Source organism: Aricia agestis, chromosome 1 (assembly GCF_905147365.1).
Source record: "Aricia agestis chromosome 1, ilAriAges1.1, whole genome shotgun sequence".
Classification (NCBI taxonomy): Eukaryota; Metazoa; Arthropoda; class Insecta; order Lepidoptera; family Lycaenidae; genus Aricia; species Aricia agestis.
Genome location: NC_056406.1, coordinates 8640606 through 8667391, shown reverse-complemented (window position 1 = coordinate 8667391; position 26786 = coordinate 8640606). Strand labels below are relative to the sequence as shown.

General features: G+C 36.1%; 1 protein-coding gene across 1 annotated transcript in view; it reads right to left on the bottom strand.

Annotated features, from left to right (window-relative positions):
* The window catches only part of LOC121726502 (orexin receptor type 1-like), a 126785-nt gene that overhangs the window by 4240 nt on the left and 95759 nt on the right, over positions 1-26786 (bottom strand). Inside the window, exons 3-7 of the mRNA XM_042113892.1 lie at positions 25278-25425; positions 22919-23060; positions 21516-21634; positions 12989-13145; positions 9540-9652 (exon numbers count right to left, since the gene is read on the bottom strand). Of these exons, the coding sequence (XP_041969826.1) occupies positions 9540-9652; positions 12989-13145; positions 21516-21634; positions 22919-23060; positions 25278-25425 (679 nt within the window). The remainder of the gene's footprint in view (positions 1-9539; positions 9653-12988; positions 13146-21515; positions 21635-22918; positions 23061-25277; positions 25426-26786) is intronic.

Here is a 26786-nt window from a genome sequence, read left to right as displayed (position 1 = left end):
ATTCAATCTTCGTCTTAGTAACAACAAGAGAATAATTTTTTCGCGCTCCATATCCATTATCCAGACAAGCACTCTCGTTCGAGCGCAAATATCGACTGAATAGGGACGCACCGTACGCGGCACCGTGACACGGTGCGGCGCCGTACCGTATCACGGTGGCGGCGTCGTGCCGTAACATGGTGCTGGCGCCGCGCCGTGTTTGATGGGGACAGAGCCTTACTCTTCACTGAACCGAGATTGCTCAACTCGGTCTGTTGTATCAAATTTCGTACGGGGATACTTGAGTACCGGGAAATGATACTTTTTACGTAATGTACGTTTCCCGCGCGGTAAACGAATTTTGTGAGTCGTGAATCGCAGAATTTCGGCCGCGTAAATATCTTTTCATACAAGTCATGACTCACAAAATTACGCTCGTGTGAATCAAACAGGACTTTTGTTTGAATTTATACGTGGGAGAGCCATGCTTCGGCACGAATGGGCCGGAGAAATACCACGTTCTCACAGAAAACCGGCGTGAAACAGCGCTTGCGCTGTGTTTCGCCGAGTGAGTGAGTTTACCGGAGGCCCAATCCCCTACCCTATTCCATTCCCTACCCTACCTTTCCCTATTGCCCTATTTCCTCTTAATCGTGTGTAATGTGTCTAATGTGTCGAGCCAGCGGACGGTCGCGCTCCACGTTATGCACACGCAGCAAATATTATTAATTATTAATTAATATTATTTTCGCGAATCGCGCGGCTGATTGCCGCTGCACGTCACCATGGCGCTCGTGGCGAATGAGTTGCTGGCGCTTATCCAGCACGCCATAGCACAATGGTTTAACACGAAGTTAGCATAATGCAGATCTGCAAGTCCTCCTTCACCAGCGAGGAGATTTGCCAGGGGAAGCATTTGCTCTACGAGACGCTCGGCCAGATAGCGAATATGCCATCGCGACGGAGGGATGGAACTGAAAGAAGCGTGCAGGATATTATATCCTTGCTGAAGCAGACGGATCCGTATGAGGTGCCGGCTTTTGTTGCGAAAAAACTGCACAAGCTACCGCCCGTGACGCTGGACCACGTCAACGTCGTCACCCTCTTAAAGGACATCAGATTCCTGAAAGAAGAGTTGGCCGAAGTTCGAGGTAGACTGCAGGCATCGGAGTCTACGATCAGCGACCTACGTAATGAATTATCACAATTAAAGAGTGGTAATTCAATATGTAGGTCACCTGATGCCGCGTTCGTCACTCGCCGACGTGGTGCGCAAGCGATCACGTTCAGCCCGACAGCACTTTCAGATAGGTCAACGCACGAGCACGTCATTGCCGCCGCCGCCGCTGCCCCCGCCACCCGCGCAGGAGGTTCCGAGGACGACTTCCGAACACGTCGCGCCCCACGTCGCAGACAATACGTGTTTAGTGTTTTAGTGCTAGTGTTAGTTTTTAGTATAATTGTATGTATGTTAGTCTTTAAGGTTTTATAATATGGGCCAAGATGCCTGAATTAAATAAATAAATAAAATAAAAGGCCGGCAACGCACCTGCAGCTCTTCTGATGCTGCGAGTCCATGGGCGATGGAAGTTGCTTTCCATCAGGTGACCTGTTTGCTCGTTTGTCCCCTTATTTCATAAAAAAAAAATTAAACTGAATGCAGCAGAATTTCTGCCAGCCGAAATTCTGCGACTCACAAATTACGCTCGTTTGGCTTCACCCTTATATTTCGTAGGGTTGACCCAGTGACTAGTGAGTTTGTTTTGGTTGTTATCAACGTTTTAAGGACGCAGCTGTCGGTAAAGTCACGTTCACAAAGGTTACGGCGGAAATGGGGTTACACGAAAAAAACCCTGATAACATCGCCACATACTTTCACTGTTTATTTTGTAAGCTTATGGGGTTTTTGAGGAGAATTCCGTTTAGACTTTGAATTGTTAAAAAGGTTTGAGTGTGTATGAAATCCCACCGGCGACCTCTACGGAGCTGGTTGTTTGATGAAAATATATAATATTGTATAATGTATGTTAAATTGAACATGCTAATATAAAACATAGAATATAGCAGTCAAATAAGTTGTCTCAAAACAATCAGTTCAGAATATAATTTTTTAATGAGTATTATTTATTTAACGTACATACTTAAAAATACTTTTGGAGTCTTTTTATAAAAGATATCAACTTAGATGTTGTCACTTGTCTGCAACTTTGTTAAGACTTACGACGAAATAAGCTTGACGCGCGGGAACCGTATAATATATCTTTCCGAGAAAAAGGCTATCTCTGTATCCTGGAACTTAAATTATCTTCATTCTTCATACTAAATCTATTACTTTACCAATTTCGTAATTCTAATATTGGTATAGATTATATTAATGTTTATAATACACTCCAAAATACTTGAAGGTGTACCTATGTAAAACAAGTTAAGATAAAGGTATGGATGACAGGGCAAAACATGGTAAAAGGGCGACGAACTTTCGTCGAACGAAAACTCAATACTCTTTCGCGATGATTTGCGCCTTATAGTACCTACCTAATCCTTTAAAATCTTTGTAAAACCTCTATTAACAAATTATATTACAAATGCGGATTAGCGTTTGTAGCGACACATACGTTCAATTATTATTGCAGTTGTTGCTACATTCGGTGATAACTGATAGTGCAGCAAAGTTCTTCCAATTTCTTTGAATTTTTTTACAAGAATTGACCTTTGGATAATTTTTTAAGACCAAAACCATTAGTTATATTATAATTATTGTTCCCACTCCAATGATATTCTACTTATACAGATAATATGTCACGTCCATACTATTTTCCGGCTTAAATCTCTTCCGAACAATTTTCAAATTCAAAATTGCAAACATTGACAAATTTGACAGATAAGTGAAACAAAAGATACGAAAAACCATTTACATAAAAGAGACAGTTCTATTTTTAAACGTCGAATCGTATCGCTGTCGCTGTCTCTTTCTTCGCCTGAGCTATGACTAAAATTCGATTTTTTCCAGATTGTTCAAAAAAATAATTGAAAATGTAAATAATCTTTTTTTTTCTTTCGAGTCATAATTGGTACATTTGCGTAACACGCACGACGTCATTTTCAATTTATTTAGGCAAGACAAGACGCAGCACGTTCGTGACTGCGCTCGATGCAGACTAAATAACAGACGGCCCAATTGGGCCGTATTTGAATCTTCACAACGCGCGCGGTAGTAACATATCTGCTTTGAGTTTTTCATCATTATCCCACTCGAACAACCGCATGCAACTTCATGTAATCCAAATCGGTTCAGCGACTTAGGTAGGTATGAATAGGGAAAAGACGGTCTTTCAAATTATGAATAGGGAAAAGACGGTCTTTCAAATTTATACTAAGTATTTTTATTAAAAAACTTCATACTATTTAGTACGGCCATTAAAAACGACTTTGTTTTTCGCGGTTTTCGTTCTCTTTCTAATATACTTTAATCCTTAATGGTTAATATATTAGGCTTTTAACACATTTTTCGTGAAGGAAAAAACTTCAGGAAGACCGTTATCTTAATGGATTCGTAGAGGCCATAACATGATGAAACTGCGGATAATACTCAGTAATGGATAATATATATTAACCTACCTAAAGTAATAGGTGCGTAAAACTAAGGATTAAAATATTTTCATTTGAAACTAAGGCCGGTGTAAATAGTCAGTACTCAAGATGCATCTCGGTCTCAAGTTGGCTGTCAAAATTTGGACCAATCATAGAGCCGAATCGCGTCTTGAGACCGGGGCGCATCTTAAGTACTGACTATTTATACCGGCCTTACTGTTCAGTATTTTAAATGTAATTCATGCGACGAATGAACGATAAATTGAAATCTATACTTGTTAAACATTCTCCCCCTTACTAATAAACGTTGTATAAGCTTTGAATAGTTATACACTATACAGTGTTTTGTTCCTGTCACACTAGTGACATTTTTAATTGGATTGAAGAAGACAAAATTTTGTATTTTTAAACGTCGAATCGTATCGCTGTCTCTTTCTTCGCCTGAGCTATGACGAAAATTCGATTTTTTCCAGATTGTTCGAAAAAATTATTGAAAATGTAAATAATCGAGGTATTTATTGCAATCAAGACATGTGGTAATAGATTCCATGCGTTTTGTTTTTTTTTTTGAGTCATAATTTGGCCCAATTGGGCCGTATTTGAAACTTCACAACGCGCGCGGTAGTAACATATCTGCTTTGAGTATTTCATCATTGCTCTTCAAAAATTGCATCGCATTAACGCGTCACGTTGCAATGAACTCATCTTTAGGGTGTGTTCTGTGTAGCTAATAATAAATATTATAATTTTAGTTTATGAAGCTATTATATTTTGATTTATTGTAATAGTAACGATTAGTCGGTACTAACATATATGCCGCCATGATAGCCATAAACATTTTATGGGGTAATTTATTTACATGACGTCATTTCACCTTAATTCGTAACTTTCAGTAGAATTTGAGCATTAATATCAGAAACCTAGGTACTCAGCCAAGATGTATTCAATAACTGAAGATGTAAGTGGATGAAGTAGGCAACTAACAATTTTAAAATGTTCAACTTTTTGCATAAATGGAGGCTTAATGACCGGGAAATCATATTCTGCAATAAAAAATATGGATTTTGCTGAATTGTACAATAAAATCCATATTTTTTTATATTTCCGGTCATAAGCCTCCATTTATGTAAAAAACGAATATTTTTTAAACATATTTGTAAAAAACAAAATGTTAGTGAGCCACTTCATCCACTTATATGTGTTCAATGACGACACGTCATAATGTAGGGTGTAACAAAACTAAGTGATAATACTGTGGAGTGTGGGGTGTGTATGTGTTCCTTGTTATAGAGAGCTAACTGTAAAAGTAGCAGCGCTGAAAGACCCAATTTTTTTTACTTTTGTATAGGGAAACTCGTGACGCTGGGACGCTCGCCCATACAAAAGTGAAAAAAAAGGTCTTTCAGCGCTGCTACTTTCACAATGAACTCTCTACAAGGAACACGTACACACCCTAAAGTATTATCACCTAGTTTTGTTACACCCTGTATACGCTCTTTATATTAGATAGATAGATAGCTAGATCGATATTTTATTGCTCACATTACATTTAAATACAATCATGTTACTTAAACTTCATACAAGCTTAACAAAACATAATTAATGTGGCAAGGGCGGCCTTATCGCTATGAGCGATCTCTTCCAGGCAACCCTGCAGGAGAGGAAAATTTTATCTAAAAATAGTGTGCGGGGTAAAGGATAACAGCTTATAATGACTAAAATAAAGTATCTAGTATCATTTTGGTTTTTGTCACCCTGTGTAACATAAATAGTTCAAGCAAATTAGCTGAAAATTTGCCAAAATTAAAGTACGACTTTTATTTATCAGGATATGCAGGTTATAGAGTAAAGTTAATTTTTTTTCTACTCTCCCCCCTCCTCCAGGGTGTGCGTCACCCTTATTTACTGTTGCTATGCTATTTTTTAAATGTCTTTCGTGCGGCCATTCAGCGAAATAATATGAGCATTCGTACTCGTTAAACGGTGTTACTTTAAACACCATAGACTTTTTATATGTTTTCCAGTACTATTCTCTGTTTTTTTTTCAAATTTTTTGATGAAAAAAAAATTAATAAATTATTTAAAACAGTCGTTTTTGGTGACTACTTGAGCTGAAACTATAAGTGATATCGCTTTTGTTTATATGAGAGCCTTGTACTACGGGCTTGTAGTAATTATTTTTCAAGGTTTATTTATATCGGGTACGGTTTCTTATTTAAGTGGGAATATACCACGTTTCGGGACATATTCGCGGGCGCGGGAGGGGGGGGGGGGGGGGGGGTTAAGGGAGATTACTGTATAACCTACATATCCTGATCGATAAAAGTTGTACTTTAATTTTGCCAAATTTTCCATACATTTCAATTTAATTGTCTTGAACTAATAATGTTGATGTCATATTTATCTTCATACTAAAATGTTATTTAAAAGAGAAAAGTTCGCTTGTACTCAGCGTCTACCTGTACATTAAATATTTATCTTAATCGTCAATCACACTTTGCTAAAATGTCTTCGATGAAGCGGTCATAAAGTATGAATATATGACGCACTATCTTATAGTGTGTTCATAATATCCCCACGGGATCTCTATCTATGTAGATAATGTACCTATTATGTATGTTCTACCACAATGTCTATATCCTTTCAAATATTTACCTAAACATTTGAAATATAATAATGCTATGCAACCAATTTAAATATCGCGTATTAACGATGAAAAAAGTATGGCACATTAAAATTGGTCGAGTTTTAATGTATTGTTTATAGTACTGTACAACAGTAAAACGTAGAATTTATGTTTATCAGAAATTTCCATAGCGCGATTCATTCGTTCATGACTATTCCAAGTTGACATTACATGGCATTTTATGCAGTTAGGATATTACATCAACTAGTATCTTGATGCTCATCCTGATTCGATCACTTAGTGCCAGTCGCTTTAGTATCAGATCGGAAATGAATGGAGGCTATAGCATTCAATAGCTATTGTCCAGGGACTGCACAGTGCGGACCTCCGGGAGGTTTCGGGAACAAATCTATAGTTAGTACTTTGTACCAATGAGGCAATCACCTTCTGACATCGAAACATACCTACCTATCTAAGACAGCTTTTGTCGTAAAAATATAAAATAACAAACAATTAAAGGTCATTGCATGTATTTAAATGAGCCATTGAATGACTTGAAAAACTCGCGATGTTGCTACTTATTCCGAATTTAAATGGTGCATTCAAATTTCAAATGCATCGCATCGCTTCGATAGGTACGTTACAAATTGGGATGTGAACTAACCCTATATTGAGGTCAGCCTGGTATGGATTGATTTCACTTGAAGCTGGTCTTTTATATGAGTGCGTAAGTGCACTTAGGTTGGGTTGCAGCAATTAACATTAATTATAACTGTAACTTTAACTTTAACTACAATGCAAAATGTCAAATCTTTGGTTAATGTTAAAAATGGACGTCATCAAGACGACATATTTAACCATAACCATAGAGCTCGACAAGGTTTTAAATGCACGTGGCGAAAAAAGGAACTAACGCTGTCATCATACAAAAAACGCCATTTTTGATAGTTATCCTTTACCAGCGCCCCCACCCACGTTCATTTATAATATAACCTTGTTGGACCAGCTGTCATCTGTCAATTTCTCCGGTCAAAGTGAAAGTTAAATTTAGCCTTAACTATAACCATAACTTTAACTTTAAGCACGCCTCTGGTGCAACGCAACCTTAACGGGCAAAAAATTGCACCTGTGTATGAAAAGAAGATATTTGTGACTGTGCCAGGGAAAAGGGACCACTTAAGCGGTATGGAGTTATTGATATCTTCTAAAACTAGATAAAATTACCTATCGAGTAAAAAAAGAATCATTTTCTTAGATGCAACCATTATTTTTTAATATTTTTTTAAACTTGTAGTAGGCAAAATGTACAAGTTGAGAAAAATGACTTTGAAGTTTAAGCTCGTGAAAAATACACTTCTACTAGGAAGTTATGGAATGATTGGTACCAAGTTAATCTACTATCATCAAAGATTGAAAAAAGATATCAATGGTCTCAATAACTGTAATGGTTTGAAAGGTTTACAAAGAAGAAACATGCAAGAGTGGAAAAAATGAAGTATCTTAATTACTGAATAATTTTAAGAAAATACGCTATACTCAATGGATTATTAATTATGGTTATATATTTGAAGTAGTAAAGGAACGGAAAAAATAAAAATACTATGTATCTTTTATGTTTTTTTAATCAAAAGTATTAAAATTATCATAAATTAGTTTTACACATTGTCATAACATAAAACAACTAAATTTTATGATTTTTTAAAGTAACATCACAAAATCAGCTAAAATATACATAAGCACAGAGATCCAAAGATAGTAATGATGCTATGTACTATGTTTTGTAGTAATTATCGTGTTTTAAAGTTTAGTGGTTTGATAGTGTTTTTCCTACGGAAATATAATTAGGGTACCACTTTGAGGACCTAGTAAAGTTTAGTGTCACAAGTAAAATAACTACTATTTAACATGATTAATATTACAGAAATCGTGTTATCACTATGTTAAATAGTAAAGTAAATGTATTTCGATAGTAAAATAAATGTTTTTCTGCGAATATTCGTTTGTAAGGAAATTATTCATTAATATTCTAAGTCAGGTACCACTTCACTAAACTTTACACTGGCTTACTTACAAAAAACTTTAAGTATATTTTGCTTACAAAAAAAACAGCTTGACAAACTAAAATAATTTAAGCAAAAAGAAATCATTTTTTTTTATTTCTTAAACTATTAACCAGATTCAGAGCGCTCATCAAGTTCCCTTTGTTTGCAAAAATAAACGTTATTTCTTTTTTGATTTCTGTGGCCCAGTTGGCCACAGTAGCCGCATTTGGGTGTTTTACGTCTTTGGCTTTCTATCGTGAGTACCGACGTCGATGGGGTTGCTGAGTCAGTACTTATGAGCGGCATTACCACGTCATGTAATGGATTTTCCGTAGCACTTGTTGTAATGGTTTTTATAGGTTCTGGACACAACACATCTTGAGCGTCAGGGGAAACATACTGACGAATTTTTTGGAACAAATATTGTTGTCGCTCATACGATAACCTTACAGGCGGTATTGTAGTCAGACTAGCATTTCGAGTGAAATCACAAGTTGGATTAAAAACTGCGATGTTTTTGATATCTTGGTCATCAAACCTTTTGGTACATTGCAGGACTCCAGGATCATTAATGGATGCCCGTTTGTAGGTTATTCCCCGCGCGTCAATATCGAGCCAAATGAAAAATACTTCACTTGTCAAATATTACCTCAAAGTGGTACCCTTGGTACTAAACTTCGTGACCTATTATGATACTGAAATATTATGATTATATTTGTATTATTATATACATAATGTTATTTAAGGTATTAATAACCGATTAGTAAAAAAAACTCAATCTGCATAGTTTTCGACAAATTTTAGAAAATCGCTTATAACTCGATAACTAAAATCCTCAAAGTGGTCCCTTTTACTAGACACAGTCACATTTAGTAGCGCCTGCTTTGTGCTCTTTTATCTGCGTTTTCTGTGCACAAAGCTTTGTTCTAGCTACTATGTTCGACAGAAATAATGCTCTATAGATGACACTGATTTAAAATATGTGTTCATCCCAGGTAGCACAAAATAGCTATATAAACGCTGTGAGCACGCTTATTACATAGCCATTACAAACTTTTTACAAATTCAGAATAACAGAAATTTCGACGGTTGTTTCTAAGAAAATAAACTTTCAACGAGTCTTTGGTTTTGGCCTTGATTTCGGGCTTAATACTTAGCTGAAAAAAAGGGTTTAGCCGAAAATTTCGGTCACAGGTTGCTAAAGCTTCGGCCATTCACTTCTAATACCCTATCATTAGGTACATGTTCCTATTAATTAAATACGGTTAGTTTCATTTACGTTTCGCTAACAATATACGTACCGCTCATGAAGTTGTAGATGAGGGGGTTGACGGCGGAGTTGGCGTAGCACATCACGTGGGAAATGAGCGAGATGCACGTCATCACCTCGCTCTGTCGCAGCGCATACACTACCCTGAGATTGAAAAATAGATAAATAAATAAAATCTTTATTACAATTTGAAGGTTTAACAAAAAAAAGGTAACAAAGAAAAGCGAACAATACAAAATAACATTAAATTAATCCTTAAATTAAAACAAAATTGCATGATAAACATAATATAGACGGCATCCCGCATCAGAAAATATAATATGATTCCGAAAGTTTTACTCTTGGCATTATATCAACATAAGATGCTAGCATTATCTTCATGTTGTCTATAGTCTATAGATAGGATAAGGTTATTGGGAAAAACATGGAAGGACGTCTTATAAATTTTTAAAATTTGGACATAGAGAGAATAGTCCCTTGACTGAAAGTCTATGTGGAAAGGTTTCCACATAGACAGTCAAGGGACTATTCTATAGGATAGGTATCCTAACCTTTTGTTACGTAATACATGCTATGGTTCGAAGGATTTGGAGAGAAAAACCTGCTGCCTCTTACGAAGACTTTAATCACTAGCACTAGGTCCAACACAAAGTACTAGGTCCAAAACACTAAGCACTATCACTGTCCTAGGTCGTAGCCAAGTCGTAAGTATCACTCTTAATCACTTGTTTTCACTCCGAAGTCGCCTTGAAGATCGCTCGTACTGATTGCCGACTGGTCTTCCTAGTTCCTGCGGCTATTTATATGGGCTGAGGCGAATTCTAGACTGTACGAGAACATTCCTTTCTAGAATGTACCTTATTCGCGTAAACAAGTGTGGAATATTTTTCAAGGTACATAATAATACACAATTAATAAATTAATAATATAACACAGATTTTAGGTTTCAGAGATTTAGGCTACACTTGTAACGTAATAGCGTGGGCTCGGTGAAATATAGAAGGGTAGGGTGCTTATCTAACCCGGAATATTAAAACCGCCGGATCAATTACTCGCAATCATACCGCGTACCTAATCTATATTAATTTGACAGATAAACTTAATCTGAGGGAATAAGTTTTATCACAGCTATCTCGCCTAATATACCGAGTAGTACATTTCATTTATTACAATTACTTTCATTAGCTTGTGACGATAAAAACAAATAGGTAATAATATAAGGCTAGTAAACCGGACAAATCTACGCTTGCAATGATTACACACAAACAAAGACTTAAGTAGATTAGCCAAGTCATCGTTTATCTTGTTGATGTTCGCAAACAAAAACGTATTGGATTTGTGCCTACTTGTATCTTAATATGACGTGTTTCAAGCATAAAACATACAAAAATTGTTAATTGAATCTCTAGGTAACAAAGAAATAGCAATTAATTACTTATCTTTTGTTTAGGCTATATGACTTCCTACGCGCTAATGTCGAAAAAGCTTTGAAGTCAATTAATTAAGATTTAAAACAGCTTCTTATTTCCATTAATTAGTAATTAGGCATACTGACAGAAGAACGAACTTTTACGAAATCTACTACTACCTAGCTTGTTATTTTCAGATCTTTGTGCATTGCTTGGTGTTCTTCTGACGTTTATCCTACTAATATTATAAAGGCGAAAGTTTGCTTGGATGTATGGATGTGTGGATGTATGGATGTTTGTTACTCTTTCACGCAGAAACTACTGAACGAATTTTAATGAAACTTTACAATAATATAGCTTATACATCAGAATAACACATAGGCTACAATTTTAACCAACTTTCAAAATGGGGGAGGTGTTATGTTCGTTTTCTTATGTTCAATGATTACTCCGCCATTTGTTAACCGATTTTCAAATTTTTTCTTTTGGTATTATAGGGTAACAACACAATTTGGTATTATATTAACAAAAGTGGTGATCTGATGAAGGATCCATAAGTAATCGAGGGAACTCCTCAAAGTTTATTGGGAAACATGTGGTGACTTCGGTTTCGTAAGAAGTATTCTAAGCATATGCTACCAACAAGTAAGATTTTGCACCGAGGTATACCTGGTATACCGTGGTTCGGAAGGTGCTGGGAGAAATCCTGATTCTTTATAGATAAGTTTGGGAGTTTCGGCGTTGTTTTAAGAACGGAAAGCAGCTACAATGCAAATTACATTCATCATCATCGTCATCATCATCATCATCACTACCATATTATACCATACATCGTTCCATGGTTATGACTTATGAGTCTATAATGACCCTGTTATTGGTACTTTTCATAGTCTTTTAGATCGAGACTCGAGTTTGTCAAGCGATAATTAAAAAAATCTATACCTACCTAATTTTATAAACCTGAAGAATATGTTTGCTTGAACGCGTTAATCTCAGGAACTACAGGTCCGATTTAAAACTTATTTCAGTGTTAGATAGCTCATTTATTGAGTAAGACTATAGGCTAAGACTAATACGAATAATACAAAACGAAGAAACTCAGGAAAATGTGGGAAAAACGGGGGAAATAATATTAGAAATAACGAACTACTGGAGCAATTTTTATGGCAATATTTGGCTCAGATATAGAGGAGACCAAGTGACGGGTGTAGGGACATAAGAGCTATTTTTTATCGGTAAATGTACGGTTTCCGTAAAATTCCTAATTCATCTAGTCCGTACATATAACTACTAGCTGACCTGCCAAACGTTGTTTTGCCATTAATTATATTATTATTTCTAGTATCAATATCCAAAGTAGATAAAAACCTAACGAATGTACTATCGACGAAATTGATTCCTAGGCAGTTGGCAGACCAACGTTATTTGGTCGGCTCATGTCAATTCAATGTAAATTGTGATCTGCCAGCTGGGTTTGACGTAACGCGACCAAAACTACATTGGTCCCCCATCTGCCTCGGAATCAACTTCTCTGATAGTATATACAAAATTTTATTAAAATCGGTTGAGCCGTTTTTGAGGAGTTCGCGCACAAACACTGTGACACGAAAATTTTATATATTAAAGAGATGTAGTACAACAATACTACCAGCAGACTAAGCGTAACAACAATAGAAACGGAAAAAGACTCGATATACTTTTATTCTTCCGTAAAAAGAAACAGCTTCTTTAATGGTGACCATCTGTAGGCTTAGCATGATCACCATAGAAGCCGTTTCTTATTATGAAAGAATAGACAAAGTGACAGTTAGACAAAGGAAATCCGCCATTTTGTCACTAAAATCTGTCAGTATGTCGATTCTTTCCTGTTTCTAATGTTGTTATGCCGCGACCGTACATGCGTCTATCGTAACAAAGCTTCGTGCTATGAGACGATACCATTGGACGATACACGCAGATAGTCCAATGGTATCGTTTTAAGCACGAAGCACTACGCATGTGCGGCCGCGGCATTATGCTAAGCCTGCTGGTAACTGATGTTTGGCCTATACAAATGAATAAACAAAATTACCTGAGTACAGACAGCAGGTGGACAGGGAAGTAGCAGACGGCGAACATGACGACGACGGCGACCAGCATCTTGGCCGCCTTGCGCCGCGACCGCAGCTGCCCCTCCGTCGACGCATTCGCGTGGATCGACGGAGTGGTGCGCCGGTTTGCCGCTAGCCCTGGGTTATGGGTACATTATGAGAGAGATTAAGTTGAAGGAGGGATTTTTGATAGTTGAAAGAAGAGGTAAGGTGCACAGCAGTTATGTAACGATATAAACCGACGGCTATAACAGATTATAAACCTGTATATTAACAAGAGAAGAGACACAGTAGTGGCACGCTGACTCCGTACTAACCCTAAGAAAATTATTACTCTACTTATTCTTCTTAAGAAAATATACAATATCGTATCATGCTCTATCTCACATTCCATGAGGGGAGAAATGACGAAAAAACACCCTAACTAGATTATTCTACGAGGGATTTTGTTGAAGGTAGAGTTTGAGTAACCAATAACCATGGTATTTAGACAAGAAAACTGTCAATTCGTAAGGCTTCCCTGCTAGCATTGGGCAGATTATACTACATAGTGAGATTTACTAAATATCATGCGTTATTTTAACTTTAAACCATGATTGGTTGAAAGTTAAAATAACGTGTTAAAATAAATAATATGGTTAAAGAACAAAAGTTAACGAGAAAGACGTAGCGCTGACTACTCGCTGCGAATACATAAGTCCTTATGTCCTGACACTCCATAAGTCCTGGATTTTTATATTATTTTTAAATTTCCTTAAGTGGACCAGGAAATTATTATAAGAAGCATCGTCTAAATTATTTTGAGGTACCAGTGAACACCAGATAATAATATTATTAGAGACCACAGGTAAACAAGTAACCTTCCTTGGGCCACGTGTAACTAAAATCCGAAGCAATTTTTTGACGAGCAATATATTTCATTCAAGAGATTTCATTATTATATTTTAATCCTTCCATTTCCTAATTAAATAAAGTTACTTCGCTTGTCGCTCCATTAATGTACTTAATTTTTAAACATTTCAAAAATGTTCTCAATGTTTTTAGTTAATTACTAACTAGCTGTTTGACCGAGCTTTGCTCGGTATTCGATAAAACACGAATTTAATGACATTTTCTAAAAATGATTCCTAGCTAGATCGATTTATCGCCCCCGAAACCCCCTATATACTAAATTTCATGAAAATCGTTGGAGCCGATTCCGATTCCAATTATATATATATATATATATATATATATATATATATATATATATATATACAAGAATTGCTCGTTTAAAGATATAAGATTAACTTAGCTAAAAGTCAAAGCTGGCGCATTTTATAACTCTATTATAATATACGACTTTGGTAACTTTAAACCTAAAATTAGTTAGTAAAATAATACGTCTTCTAGTTTTCAAATAGTTGGCACAACTTATCTGACAGATACTCCATACTCTATCTGTAAGATAAGTTGCGGATAGCCTATCCGGCAATTATCAGGAAGTGGTGAAACAGGCCCTAAGAGGTGTAGTATGGACTAAGTCACGATTTTCGAGAATCGTCGTTTTGTGTAAAATCGTATTGAAGTTCTCATAAAATCAATACCCTTATTTCTATTATCACAATCGGGTATAATAGAAGACTATAAAATAACTTTTTGCGTTTCTTTACGTTTCGTACTAATTATACAAGATGTTACTGTAAACACCGTTATTCTTGAAACCATCCAATGAGCCCGTCAAAGTGATCAACTTTTTCTATGAGAACAATGCTGGGAACTCAAAAAATCCATCTTCATACCCATACAAATTGCCGATCCGGGCATCCGTATGGGTATGAAGACGGCATTTTTTTTGAGTTCCCAGCATTGTTCTTATAGAAAAAGTTGTTCATTTTGACGGGCTCATTTGATGGTTTCAAGGATAACGGTGTTTACACTAATACACTGTGTATTCTTTACCAAAAATCCATCTTCATACCCATACAAATTGCCGATCCGGGCATCCGTATGGGTATGAAGACGGCATTTTTTTTGAGTTCCCAGCATTGTTCTTATAGAAAAAGTTGTTCATTTTGACGGGCTCATTTGATGGTTTCAAGGATAACGGTGTTTACACTAATACACTGTGTATTCTTTACCAAAAATCCATCTTCATACCCATACAAATTGCCGATCCGGGCATCCGTATGGGTATGAAGACGGCATTTTTTTTGAGTTTCCAGCATTGTTCTTATAGAAAAAGTTGTTCATTTTGACGGGCTCATTTGATGGTTTTAAGGATAACGGTGTTTACAATAACACACTGTGTATTCTTTAGAGTCTCACAAAATAACATTGTTTTCAAACAAATTCATTTTAAAAAAGTTTTTCAAAAAATAAAAGTTACAAAATATAGTTTACAAATGAATAGGAAAAGGTGTTGAAGCGACAGGAGATTTAGCTCTATACCCAGCTTAAGTTTATTAGAAAAAGGAATATTTGTAGTTTGTAAATAGCTCGGCTTTAGTGAAAAGGATGAAAAGAGAAAAAGAAAATGTTTCAGAACTTTCCGGTCGCCACATTACAACCGAAATTCTGTATTTAATACTTTAAGCACATGCTACTTTTGTTTATTCCTGTAAAAACAATGTTAGATTTAAGTACTTAAGGGAAAAATAATATTTTTATTTTTGTAGCTAAATATTGTTGGAATCCATAAGTCCCTGAATGTGCCTTAGCCCTAATTTGTTGAAAGTCTTATTTTTATTGATACAAGAAAAATGAAAAAATAAAACCTTATGTGACTAATAAGTCCAACCTCATAATAATTATTATAATATGTTATATTTCTATTTACTCTGAATTTTATATAAACAGTGAACGGATGAATGAGTGAACTTAAATAAAATTAAACTTGAATCTTGAAATGGAGTAAATATATATTTTTTACCTTTTAATATCTTGTTTTATGAGCGAGTGTTTTTGTTTATAATGAAACCAACGACTCGTCGGTTATGGCTTATAAAACCCTCTTTAACTTCAGCCTAAGGTCACTATTATCTACATCAGCAAGACATTAGCATAATATACAAGCTCATAGATTAAGGCAGATCACCGCTCCAGACTAAATGCTCCTGAAATTTTCATATTTGAATAAATTGAATGTGCGTTGCCCGTTGTGAGTTTCTTTTTAAATGTCAAATAAAACCTATAAAACATTAAAACTTTGGCGTTTTAAGATTTTTGTTTCATTATAAATTAACAGGAATATCCCAAAGGCCCTTAATTTTCGAAATTAACTTAAACTATAGTTGACTTAGTTGCTTTCTTGTAAATTGTAATTGACATTTTTTAGTTTTTAACAGAAAAAGTTTTTAAAATATCTGCAGAAAATATAACACAATATGATTGATTACCATGGCGAGCTTATAAACTCAAAATATTCATTGAAAAACTTGAGTTTGTATTTTTAACATTTTAATTTCTAACCATTTTTAAATTCAAATTTCAAAGCATAAAATATTATAAGTATACAGGCTTTATTCTAAGGATCCCTCTTGATTTCATTTGATCTGTGAAACGAACTTACAAAAAATAAAAACTTTGATATTCTTATAAAAGTAAGAGATATTGTTAAGGGTGTCAAAAGACAGTCGTAATTTTCGCGCATAATTATTTTTCACAGACGGCTGAATTTGCGGAGGTTGCAACTTTTAAGATTTTTTGATATTACCACAGACGCGCTTATTTTTGCAATATGGCGACCACAGTTAAAGTGTTTGATAGTAAGGGTTCCCTAGAACGATTTTTTTTATCACTATCAAGCTAATTTTTCGTAAGTAGCTTTATTTTGATAAGACGAAAAACAACTCTGCGAAAATTCTCGAAAGTTTTAGCTAACAGAGATAGAAAGGATTTAATTTTTCGATTTGATGGTCCTAAAATACCATCTGGTATTTATCTATATTTTTACGTTCATACTGTGGATCATTATTTTCCGTTGATACGTATAGACTATAGGATGATATTGTAATCGATGATTATGCTCTACGACGTCTAAAAAAATAATAATAAATCTTCTTAAGAGATCCTTCTCTTAAGAAGATTTTTTTTTTCACGGATACAAATACACATTCCTATGTGTATTTGTATCCGTCTTACAGGCTCGGAAAGTACGGCCGATTTTGATGAGTACAAAATATATACTTAGTCCGAGACCATCATTGTGAAAGATTTGTATTACACAGAATAGGCAAATCCCAGAAGTTTGTGTAGTAAAACACACGAGACAATACGAGCTGTTTATTCTCACCTGTGTTCCGTTTTAATCAAAACTTGGAAGCCTTTATGGGCAGTTGTAGCCTCTACTGCGGTGTAGAATTAATCTTGCAAATGCTGCGCTAAGTTTTTTTTAGGGTTCCGTACCCAAAGGGTTAAAACGGGACCCTATTACTAAGACTTCAATGTCTGTCCGTCTGTCTCTCAAGAACCGCTATCCGCAGATTAAACAGAAGTCTTTGACCGCTATAGCTAGGCTTATGAAATTTTCACAGATTGTGTATTTAGGTATACAGATAGTTGCCGGTATAATAACAAATACCCCAATGCGATAGACACATTTGACGAGTTCACCATCTAAACAGTATTTAAAATATTATTGTGCCATAAACTAGACAGTAATTTATTTTATGGATAGGAATACTTGTGTCTTAGAAAAGCAGGAAACGTTGGTTTCCGACGCAACAACATTAATTTTTTTAACAAACAGGCAACTCCGCGCGCTATCTTACTTGGCAATATTATGTTATCGTGTGACGCGCGCTCCGTGCGAAACCGCCCTAAGGCAGCCAACTAAGTTGTATGATTACGGCACGTAGCGTGCTGACACTTTGACTGCCGCCCACGCTAGTACTTTACGATTTTAGGCCAGGCCACAACACTACGTTACGGCGTCCTATTGCAAACAACATCGCACATACATCCGATGCGATGTCGCAACGCAATTTCATCGGATACGAGATTGTACGAGACTCTAACAAATTACTTAAAACATCGGAAATTTCCACGATGCGTTCTTTGGCGCTGCGATTTTTACGATGCGATGCCGCAACACAGTTCTCTGGCCTGGCCCTTCCACTGATACAACTTTGGCGCTACTTTTGTTAACGTCACAACAAATTTATTTTCGAATAATGTGTAAAATCGTGTCTTTATTCTGGAGCACTCAGGCTTGTCGGTCGTGATTAAATCTTTTTTGTATGTCAACGTCGTGTAACGTGTTTAATCAATCTGGGATATGTACTGTATGTCATTCTGGAGATAAAGAAATACCTTAATTGAGTAAAGCCCCGTTTCGCCAGTCTGGGTTAAAGTTAATCGTATTTTTTTTATGTTTTACTTTTGATTCCTTATATATAATAATATATTATAAAGAGGAAAAAACAATTGACAACCTGATTTTGACAGCACCATAGCCATATTATGGCCTAGAAGGGGCCGGTCTCCAACGATAAAGCTAAAGAGGCCAAATGTCCAGAGGCCAGTCTTCTTTCGATAAGTGTTGTATACTTGTATCTCATTCAGTCGAATTAACGTTTTGAATATAACGGTAGGTGCCTATTTTATATATTTGTTTTCCCCATTAATATTAGTTTCCTAGTTAAACGTTCTGCTATTAACATGATTGATGTTTTGCCTACAACGCGGTTATGCAAATTCATCATTTCGCCGTAAATATTGAATTAGTACGTCGACGTTGCGGTGCCTTTGAAGCTAAGTGCTTATTTGTGTTGGTGTCGATCAAGACGTTTCGATGCAATTAGCTACAGAATACACATACATGAACAACGTTCGCTGTAAAAAATAATAAAAATATACAGGCTGTTTTAAATAAGGTATGGTAAGCCGAAAGGGGGTGACTCAGGGGGTCATTTTCACAGGGATTCAAGGGAAACAACTTTTGTTCGAAACTTTTATGTCACGTGACTTAAAAAAAAGCGGATTTGACAAACATTAAAACACACATTCATGCATATTGCATAGTACATTACATACATAATATACATATTCATTTTATATTTTTTTAGATTCAAGATTGTGATTTATATGGGCAAACGCCCCAGCGTCATGGATTTGTCTTTAGAAAATTAAAAAAGTTACTCTTTTAACGCTGCTACTTTTAAAGTGAAGTCTATACAAGGGACTTATACACACCCTAAAGTATTATCACTTACTTTTGTTACATCTTGCATAGTGCTGTATCGTAACGTTTTGTGTAATTGTGTACGCTGTCCGTTTAGTCCAAGAAAATTAGTTTCAAAATCATCGATTAGACCAAATCTGTACCAACTTTCAAAAGTTTTGAAAGTTGGTACAGTTATTCCTAAAGGTGTCCAGATGAATATTATACTAAAAGTCTCCGAGGGACAAAGTTCAAGGTTTTTGCTTGTGACTCGAAAACTATTTATAAAGTCTCTTTAGTGACTTCTAAATATTTTTATCGATCATAACTTAAGGAAATACAGAGTATTAAAAGGGTACGCTCGCACTGTGTTCTCAATTCCTTAATTTTCCCATGCTAGTTGTACTGTATTTATTTAAAGTATTACGCCTCCGTGGTCTAGTGGTATAGAGCGCGGCTCTTGACTCGAGGGCGTGGGTTCGATTCCCGCGTTGGAAACATGTCGTTAGGACAATGCAGGCTGATCACCTGATTGTCTGACAAGTAAGATGATCCATGCGTCGGATGGGCATGTAAAAAGTCGGTCCTGCGCCTGATCTCTCGCCAGTCGTGTGGGTCGTCCGTCCCACTGGGTTATGAGAGTAAAGGAATAGAGAGTGCTCTTGTGTACTGCGCACACACTTGGACACTATACATTACTCCTGCGTAGCTGGCCTGGTTTCAATGAAACCGGCCACCGTCAGTTTAAAGCTATAGTTTTTATCGATACTCGATAAAAACTATAGCTTTAAACTCCAAAATTTGCCAAACGAAAATTTTTAGTATGGCAAATTTTACAGCGCCTCTAGCGGTCACTTGCAGCACTAAAATCGCCATACTAACAATTTACGTAGTCGGTATCGAGTATCGTTAAATACTATAGCCTTAAACTCATGGTAGAGCTACAGAGCACTGCATGTTTACAGTGACACAGTGTTGCTCTAAAATGGCGACCTTAAGTGAATCGTGCAATGTTCCGGACAATGTCCCGGAAGGAGTTGCTCTTCTGTAACTTCCAACAATCCATCTTATCACACTTCATCTGTACTTAAGTTTAGAGCAACTTCACTGCAGCAAAGCGACACAACGTGCGCAACAAACGCGCTTGACTATTTACTTGACATGTTAGCCACCTAAAGTTACATAATCCGTTGCGCCAAAAATCGTTTATCGCGCGGGTACCGTACATTTTTCCGGGATAAAAACTACCCTATGTCCTTTCTCCGGACTCAAAGCTGTATCGGTTCAGCGGTTTGAGCGTGAAGAGATAACAGACAGACAGACAGAAAGACAGACAGACAAATAGACACACTTTCGCATTCATAATATTAGTATGGAAGTATAGATATAAGTATGTAAGTATGGATTACATAATCTGTGACAACTCTCTAGCTAGTACTGTTCTTGAGTTACAGCCTGAAGACAGACGGACACACATCGAAGTCTTAGTAATAGGGTCCCTTTGGGTACGGAACTCAAAAATATTACACATGACACAAAACACTGAAATTAGCAGATCTATTTCAGATCTGATATTGCCGAAATCCAATAACACTGGCGCTGTTGTACCAATGTAAACGACTAACAACCCCTATTACCTTTCAAAGGCTATATCAATTTCCAATCATTCACAGAGGTATTGATTAGTATAAATTATAATGCTATTGAATCATATTCTCTACACTTAATGTAAGGAGCGTCAAAATTCGATATAAAAGGTCTTTATGTGATCGTTAATAGAAGGCCGATTCTAATTACACGATAAAACATCTCTGTGAGTTTACAGCCTTAATTAAAAACGCGTAGTACGCCGGTGGCCTATTTGCTCAATTCACCGTCACCTTAGTTCGAAGCCTTTAAATTGAATTTCTCAATCTGAAACTAATTTACGTTCTTTAACTTCGCAGTTGTTTACTTATGAGGTGTTTAATATGTGTTAAATATATAAAATGACTGTATATATTATACTGAAATTTTATATGTAAAATATTAGCCTAAAGTACTATATTGGTACTGATAAATAATAATCTCGCTAATTTCATAAAGAAAAAAAAAACGATTTTTGCAGTATTTGAACTTTATGTGCAAAAAAACCTCGTTTTTGCGTGAAATTCTAAATAATTCTAAATACAGATGCTACCTCTATTATAATACTGTCGGCTTAGTAGTATGTGTCGTAAGTCACTCTTGAAAGTCTAAATAAAATGAAACGTGTCATATTCTCGTATCTATTATAATATTTTCTCAAACAGTTTTACCCGTGTTTGTGCTAATTCATCAACTTTAGAACAATAATCTCGAGGTATAATAATTGGAGGTTTACTCACAGTTTGTCTGTCCGGTCTGGCACAGCTTGTGCGACTCCGTGTGCCCGGGGATGTTGTCCGACCGCCACAGCACTCGCACGATCTGGCAGTACGCGATCATCATCAGGAACAGTGGCAACCTGATGACAATTATGCCATATATAATGTCTTTATTTATACAGGGTGTAACAAAACTAAGATGATAATACTTAATGGTGTGTATGTCTCTTACATAGATGATAGAGTTCACTATGAAAGTAGGGGCGCTGAAAGAGTAATTTTTTTCATCTTTGCATGGAAAAAATTACTGTGTCTGAAAATCTATTGTGTCTGTGATACCCACGATGGAGGTGCTGCTTCACAGTTTCTCCACAAAATATAATGTATTCAGAGTAGAAACTATGAATTAAGATGAATTAAGTGCAGACGTGTAGCCAAGTTCAACAAGACTAGACTATCTGTGTCTGGTTTACTCTGTCAAAATATTTGGATGCTACGATGCCACGGACAGACACATACACAGACAGACAGACACGTCAAACTTAAAACAGCCCTCTTTTTGGTCGGATGTTAAGTATTTACTTTTGCTTACTTGGCTGACTGACAGTTTGTAAACACGGCCTAAACTTAAAAAAGTTTACGCGAAATGTTTCTAATTATAGCTCCTCCTTATTTCCTAATCTTACAAGATTACTCCTTTCCCGGCTGTCGTTGTTGTTTCCCCTTCACCTCGTGTAGCGTAATTTCGGCGTAATATTTTTTGCGTCCCACAACATTTGCCGCCACATTTATCAGGGTGTCTCATCTCGGGACATAATGTACTGTGCGATACGTTTTATATGACCGGCAGCTCGTGTTTGCGGATAACGTTATGATCAATAAGAACGGTCGTTTTGTTACTGCCGGTATATGGTCAAGATTTTCCGGTTTGAGTATTTAAACTATGAAGGTCGATTTTCGGATGAAACTAATACTGATTTAGCTACAGCTTCGGCTGGACGATAATGTCCTACAGCTTTGTAGGACGTTGTAAAAACTAAAGCGTGATAGAGAAGTCTAAAAAGTCATACAATTTAGTAGGATTTATAATTGAATAACACTTTAAATTTCTCTATGTAATTAAAGAAATATGACATTGCCTGCAGTTACTTGTTACGTACATTTGTGTATCAGTTATTTTAAATTTAGCTTAAACTTTAAACTGAATACGTACGAAGGCCTTTGTTCTAGAAAATACTTACAAAGCGATACTATCAGTTTAGCCCTTGAAAAAAACGTCACATACCTACTTGTAATACAATACAAGCATTTAATTATTAAAACCTGTAGTTCACGAATCACTTCCATTTCACAATTCCTCCCATATTAATTACCTCGTTATTTGCTTGATTGGAAACTTCTAGTGTGCACTTTATTGTACTTACGTGTATAGGAAAAGCGCCTTTATGATGTGCCATTTGAGATCACTTTCGTACGACCAGGTCGGGGTGCACTGCATTAAATACGGAGCGTTGAAGCGGAGGTCGTCTCTTGTTTTCACTTCGAGCACCACCAACTCCGGTATGTCTAGAAGAATGAAACAAATGATTGTTGTAAATAGATATAAATATTAAAATTGGCGTAAGCCTGGATTTATGTGCGTCTGCTCGAACGAGCGTTTTGGATGCTACACCGCGAAATTACATCAGGCGGCGCGGTCATGCTTGTAATTGCTTAAGAGGGCGACTAGCGCAAAAAATCGAACATCGTCCAGGTTCTCTCTTCACACTCACGCCCGTCTTTCATATGCCAATCATCACCAAGTTAGTTTTTTCTTAATAACTCGATAAATATACAACACTTTAAAAATCCGATAGGTCAGTGTCTCAATGATAGAATTTTATACAATGTGTTAAAATATTAACTTAGTTTAATGCACGGTTATGGCAATATATGAAAAATTCGTGAAAATTAGATGTATCTTTGTGATTTTTTCTATCGAAAAAATTTTAAGACGTGTTTTCGCTCAGATCAAATTCTTGGAAATACAAAATAATATAATGTTGTATCTACGTTTAGAAATGAAACAATTCGAGGCTAATTGTCAAGTATCAAAATGAATTATAAAATCGACAATAGGGTTAGTCGCCCCCTTAATATTAATATAATATTATGTATAATCTCGCGGCGCGGGCGTGACCCCAAGCCACGATCAAACCACAATCGAGCCTATTATAATATATAGTGACTATAGTGTATATGTTGATCACAAATTCGTTACCCTGAAATTCATTTTTCGCGCACTCTATTATAAAAATATCCTAGCATATTATATACTTTCCACGAACATAATATTATAATAATATAATAATATCATAAAATATACAGGGTGATCGGTAATTATAGGTCTGTTTCCTTTTAACATGTAAAAACACATCACTTTTGCAGCCTAAAAAGCTGTATCATACCCTGTCCAAAAGCTAACGGTTACCGAGATATTCAAGATTTTGTATTTATGATTTGATTTTGTATTGGCTAAAATATAAAGAAATATCTCCCTTATTTTTTTCTAATCAGATGAGGTTTCAGAAATTCAGAGCAAAGACGTAACAGACAGAACGACACGCGTTCATATTAGAATATGGAATGCGCTTTTTAGGGTTCCGTAGCCAAATGGCAAAAAAACGGAACCCTGTCGTTGTGTCGGAATGTTGGAAGATTCGTCATGTCTGTCTGTCTGTCCGTCCGTATGTCACAGCCACTTTTCTCCGAAACTACTTATAGTTTCGGGGCTGTGACATAGAGAGTAGAGACACAAGAGCTATACTTCTGAAACTTGGTAATTAGATGTAGTCTGTGAACCGCTTTAAGATTTTGATACAAAAATGGAAAACATATTAAAAATTTTAGGGGTCCCCATAGAAACAACTGATACAAAAAAAAAAGTTTTTCATCTGACCAATGCGTATGAGGTATCTATGGATAGGTCTTCAAAAATAATATTGAGGTTTCTGATATAATTTTTTTCTAACCTGAATAGTTTGCGAGAGAGACTCTTCCAAAGTGGTAAAATGTGTGACCCCCCTCTAACTTCTGACTTGATAAATCTAAAAAAAATAAAACTACCAACGAAAATTGGTTCGAACGAGATCTAGCCAGTAGTTTTTCTTATACGTTATATAAATAGTAAACCTTAATTTGACTTTCATTAAATCAACTGAAATATGAAAATAAATCAAAAACCTCTTCATTTCATAAAAATAAACCTTATTGCTGCTGCGGAACGCAAAAAAGAGTCTGGCGGGTAACAAACTGGAACGAAATTTTTATATTTAGGTATGGCAACATTACTATAATTATTATCAATACCAGTACCTTCTATGTCAAAAGTGCGTTCTGCGTAACCATTATAATAAAATCGGCCAAGTGCGAGTTGGACACGCGCACGAAGGGTTCCGTACCACTATAGAGCAAATTAATACCGACCAAAAAATGTTTAAAAAATTGCATTTTTTGTATGTCCCTTTAAAATATTTCATTTATTTTGTTTTAAGTATAAATTGTTTTTATAGCGGCAACAGAAATACATAACCTGTATAAATTTCAACGCTCTAGCTATTGTCGATCTTGAGTTACAGCCTGGAGACAGACAGACGGACAGACATCGAAGTCTTAGCAAAAGGGTACCGTTCTTACCCTTTGGGTACGGAACCCTAAAAAGAAAAGCCTATAATAAAAGATAAGCGCCCTCATTTAAAACGCACTGTTTTTGCCTAGAATATTTGAAGCACTTTAAGTACTTACTGAACAACAGAGAGATTATCCAGATGATGAATATAGCTGTCTTGGCCCTGCTTGTCGTGGACTTGAACTTGAGCGGGAAGCAGATGGCGTACCAGCGGTCGATGGAGATGAAGGTCAGTGTTAGCACCGATACTGTCACGGACACCGACTGAAAACAAAGTGATATCGGTAAAAATGTGTGGCACTCAGGGACTGCCGCGGTAAAGATATTGCGTAGCATTTAATATCAACTTATGCAATAATACATATAATTCGCATACGTCTGGACGTATGTCTATGTACGACTAGTTGCACTGTGCACACAAATACTGTGCCGAAATCTGGCCACGTGTGTTGCTGTGGGGTGTGTGAGTGGGGTGGTGTTAGGTTTTCTCGTTACGGAATTTCTTGATTGGGTCGCCGTGCTCAAAGCCCGCTATAAAAGCTATGAAATGGCTTAAAACCCTTTTTTCTTTGAAGTCTAGGAGTGAAGTTTCAAGGAGTCTCTTAAAAATATTTAAAGAAACACGTGCAAAATAACACAGATTGTAGATTATGTGGTTTAAGTCCGTATATTATAAACGTACGTGTGTACTTGAACAGCATAACACGTACTTGTACGTGTAACAAAGTTCTTGTTATTATTTAACAAAATTTTTATCAGTATGGCCTCTTGAGTAGGCTTATGGATGTTTCTCTAGTTTTGAAATCTTAAACTGGAGTTACTAAACCACAGAAAGTTGAAAGTAAATTAGACGGCTAATAAATTCCAAGAATTTTGGTGTTGTGAGAGAAAATTTGATGCAAGTATCCAAGTTCTTACGCTAGGTGTGTTTATCAAGTTACAACTATTAAACTAAAACTTTAAGTTTAAGGTTTTAGTTCTCAGAGCGATTTCATTGAAGTATTTAAGCTTTTAAATTTATATTTTTGACCAAAGTTTAAATAAAGGGTAGCGCCAACTACAAAGTTGGCAATAATCGGTTTGACAGACCGCGCAGTGGAAAACAAGGAACAAATATTGCAGAAAACGAAAGACAAAAGTTTGTATTGGCTACGGTGTCAGTATTTCCTGAACCAAAAAGATACCGACAGAAATTTTTATTTGATAAAATAACTTCCCTAGATCCTCACCTTGTTATTGTAGGACAATGTTTTATAGGTGTCTGCCAAAAGTTTTCTAAAGATCGGGAAAGGCTAAAACATTGTGTTAATTAAACATCTGCATGGGCAGGTCTTATTTAGCACTAAGGGCCTGTTTCACCACTTTCTGATAAAGTGCCGAATAGGCTATTCACAACTTTTATGACAGATTCTCCATACTTACTTCATCTGTCAAGTTAAGCGGTGGATAGCCTATTCGGCACTTATCAGGAAGTGGTGAAAGAGGCCCTAAACAAATAATCATCGTATTGTCCAAAGAAACACACTCCTTTTTAACCGACTTCCAAAAAACGAGGAGGTTATATATTCGGCTGTGGATATATTTTTTTTGCAATTACTGTATAATAAGTATCACCGCACAGTGAC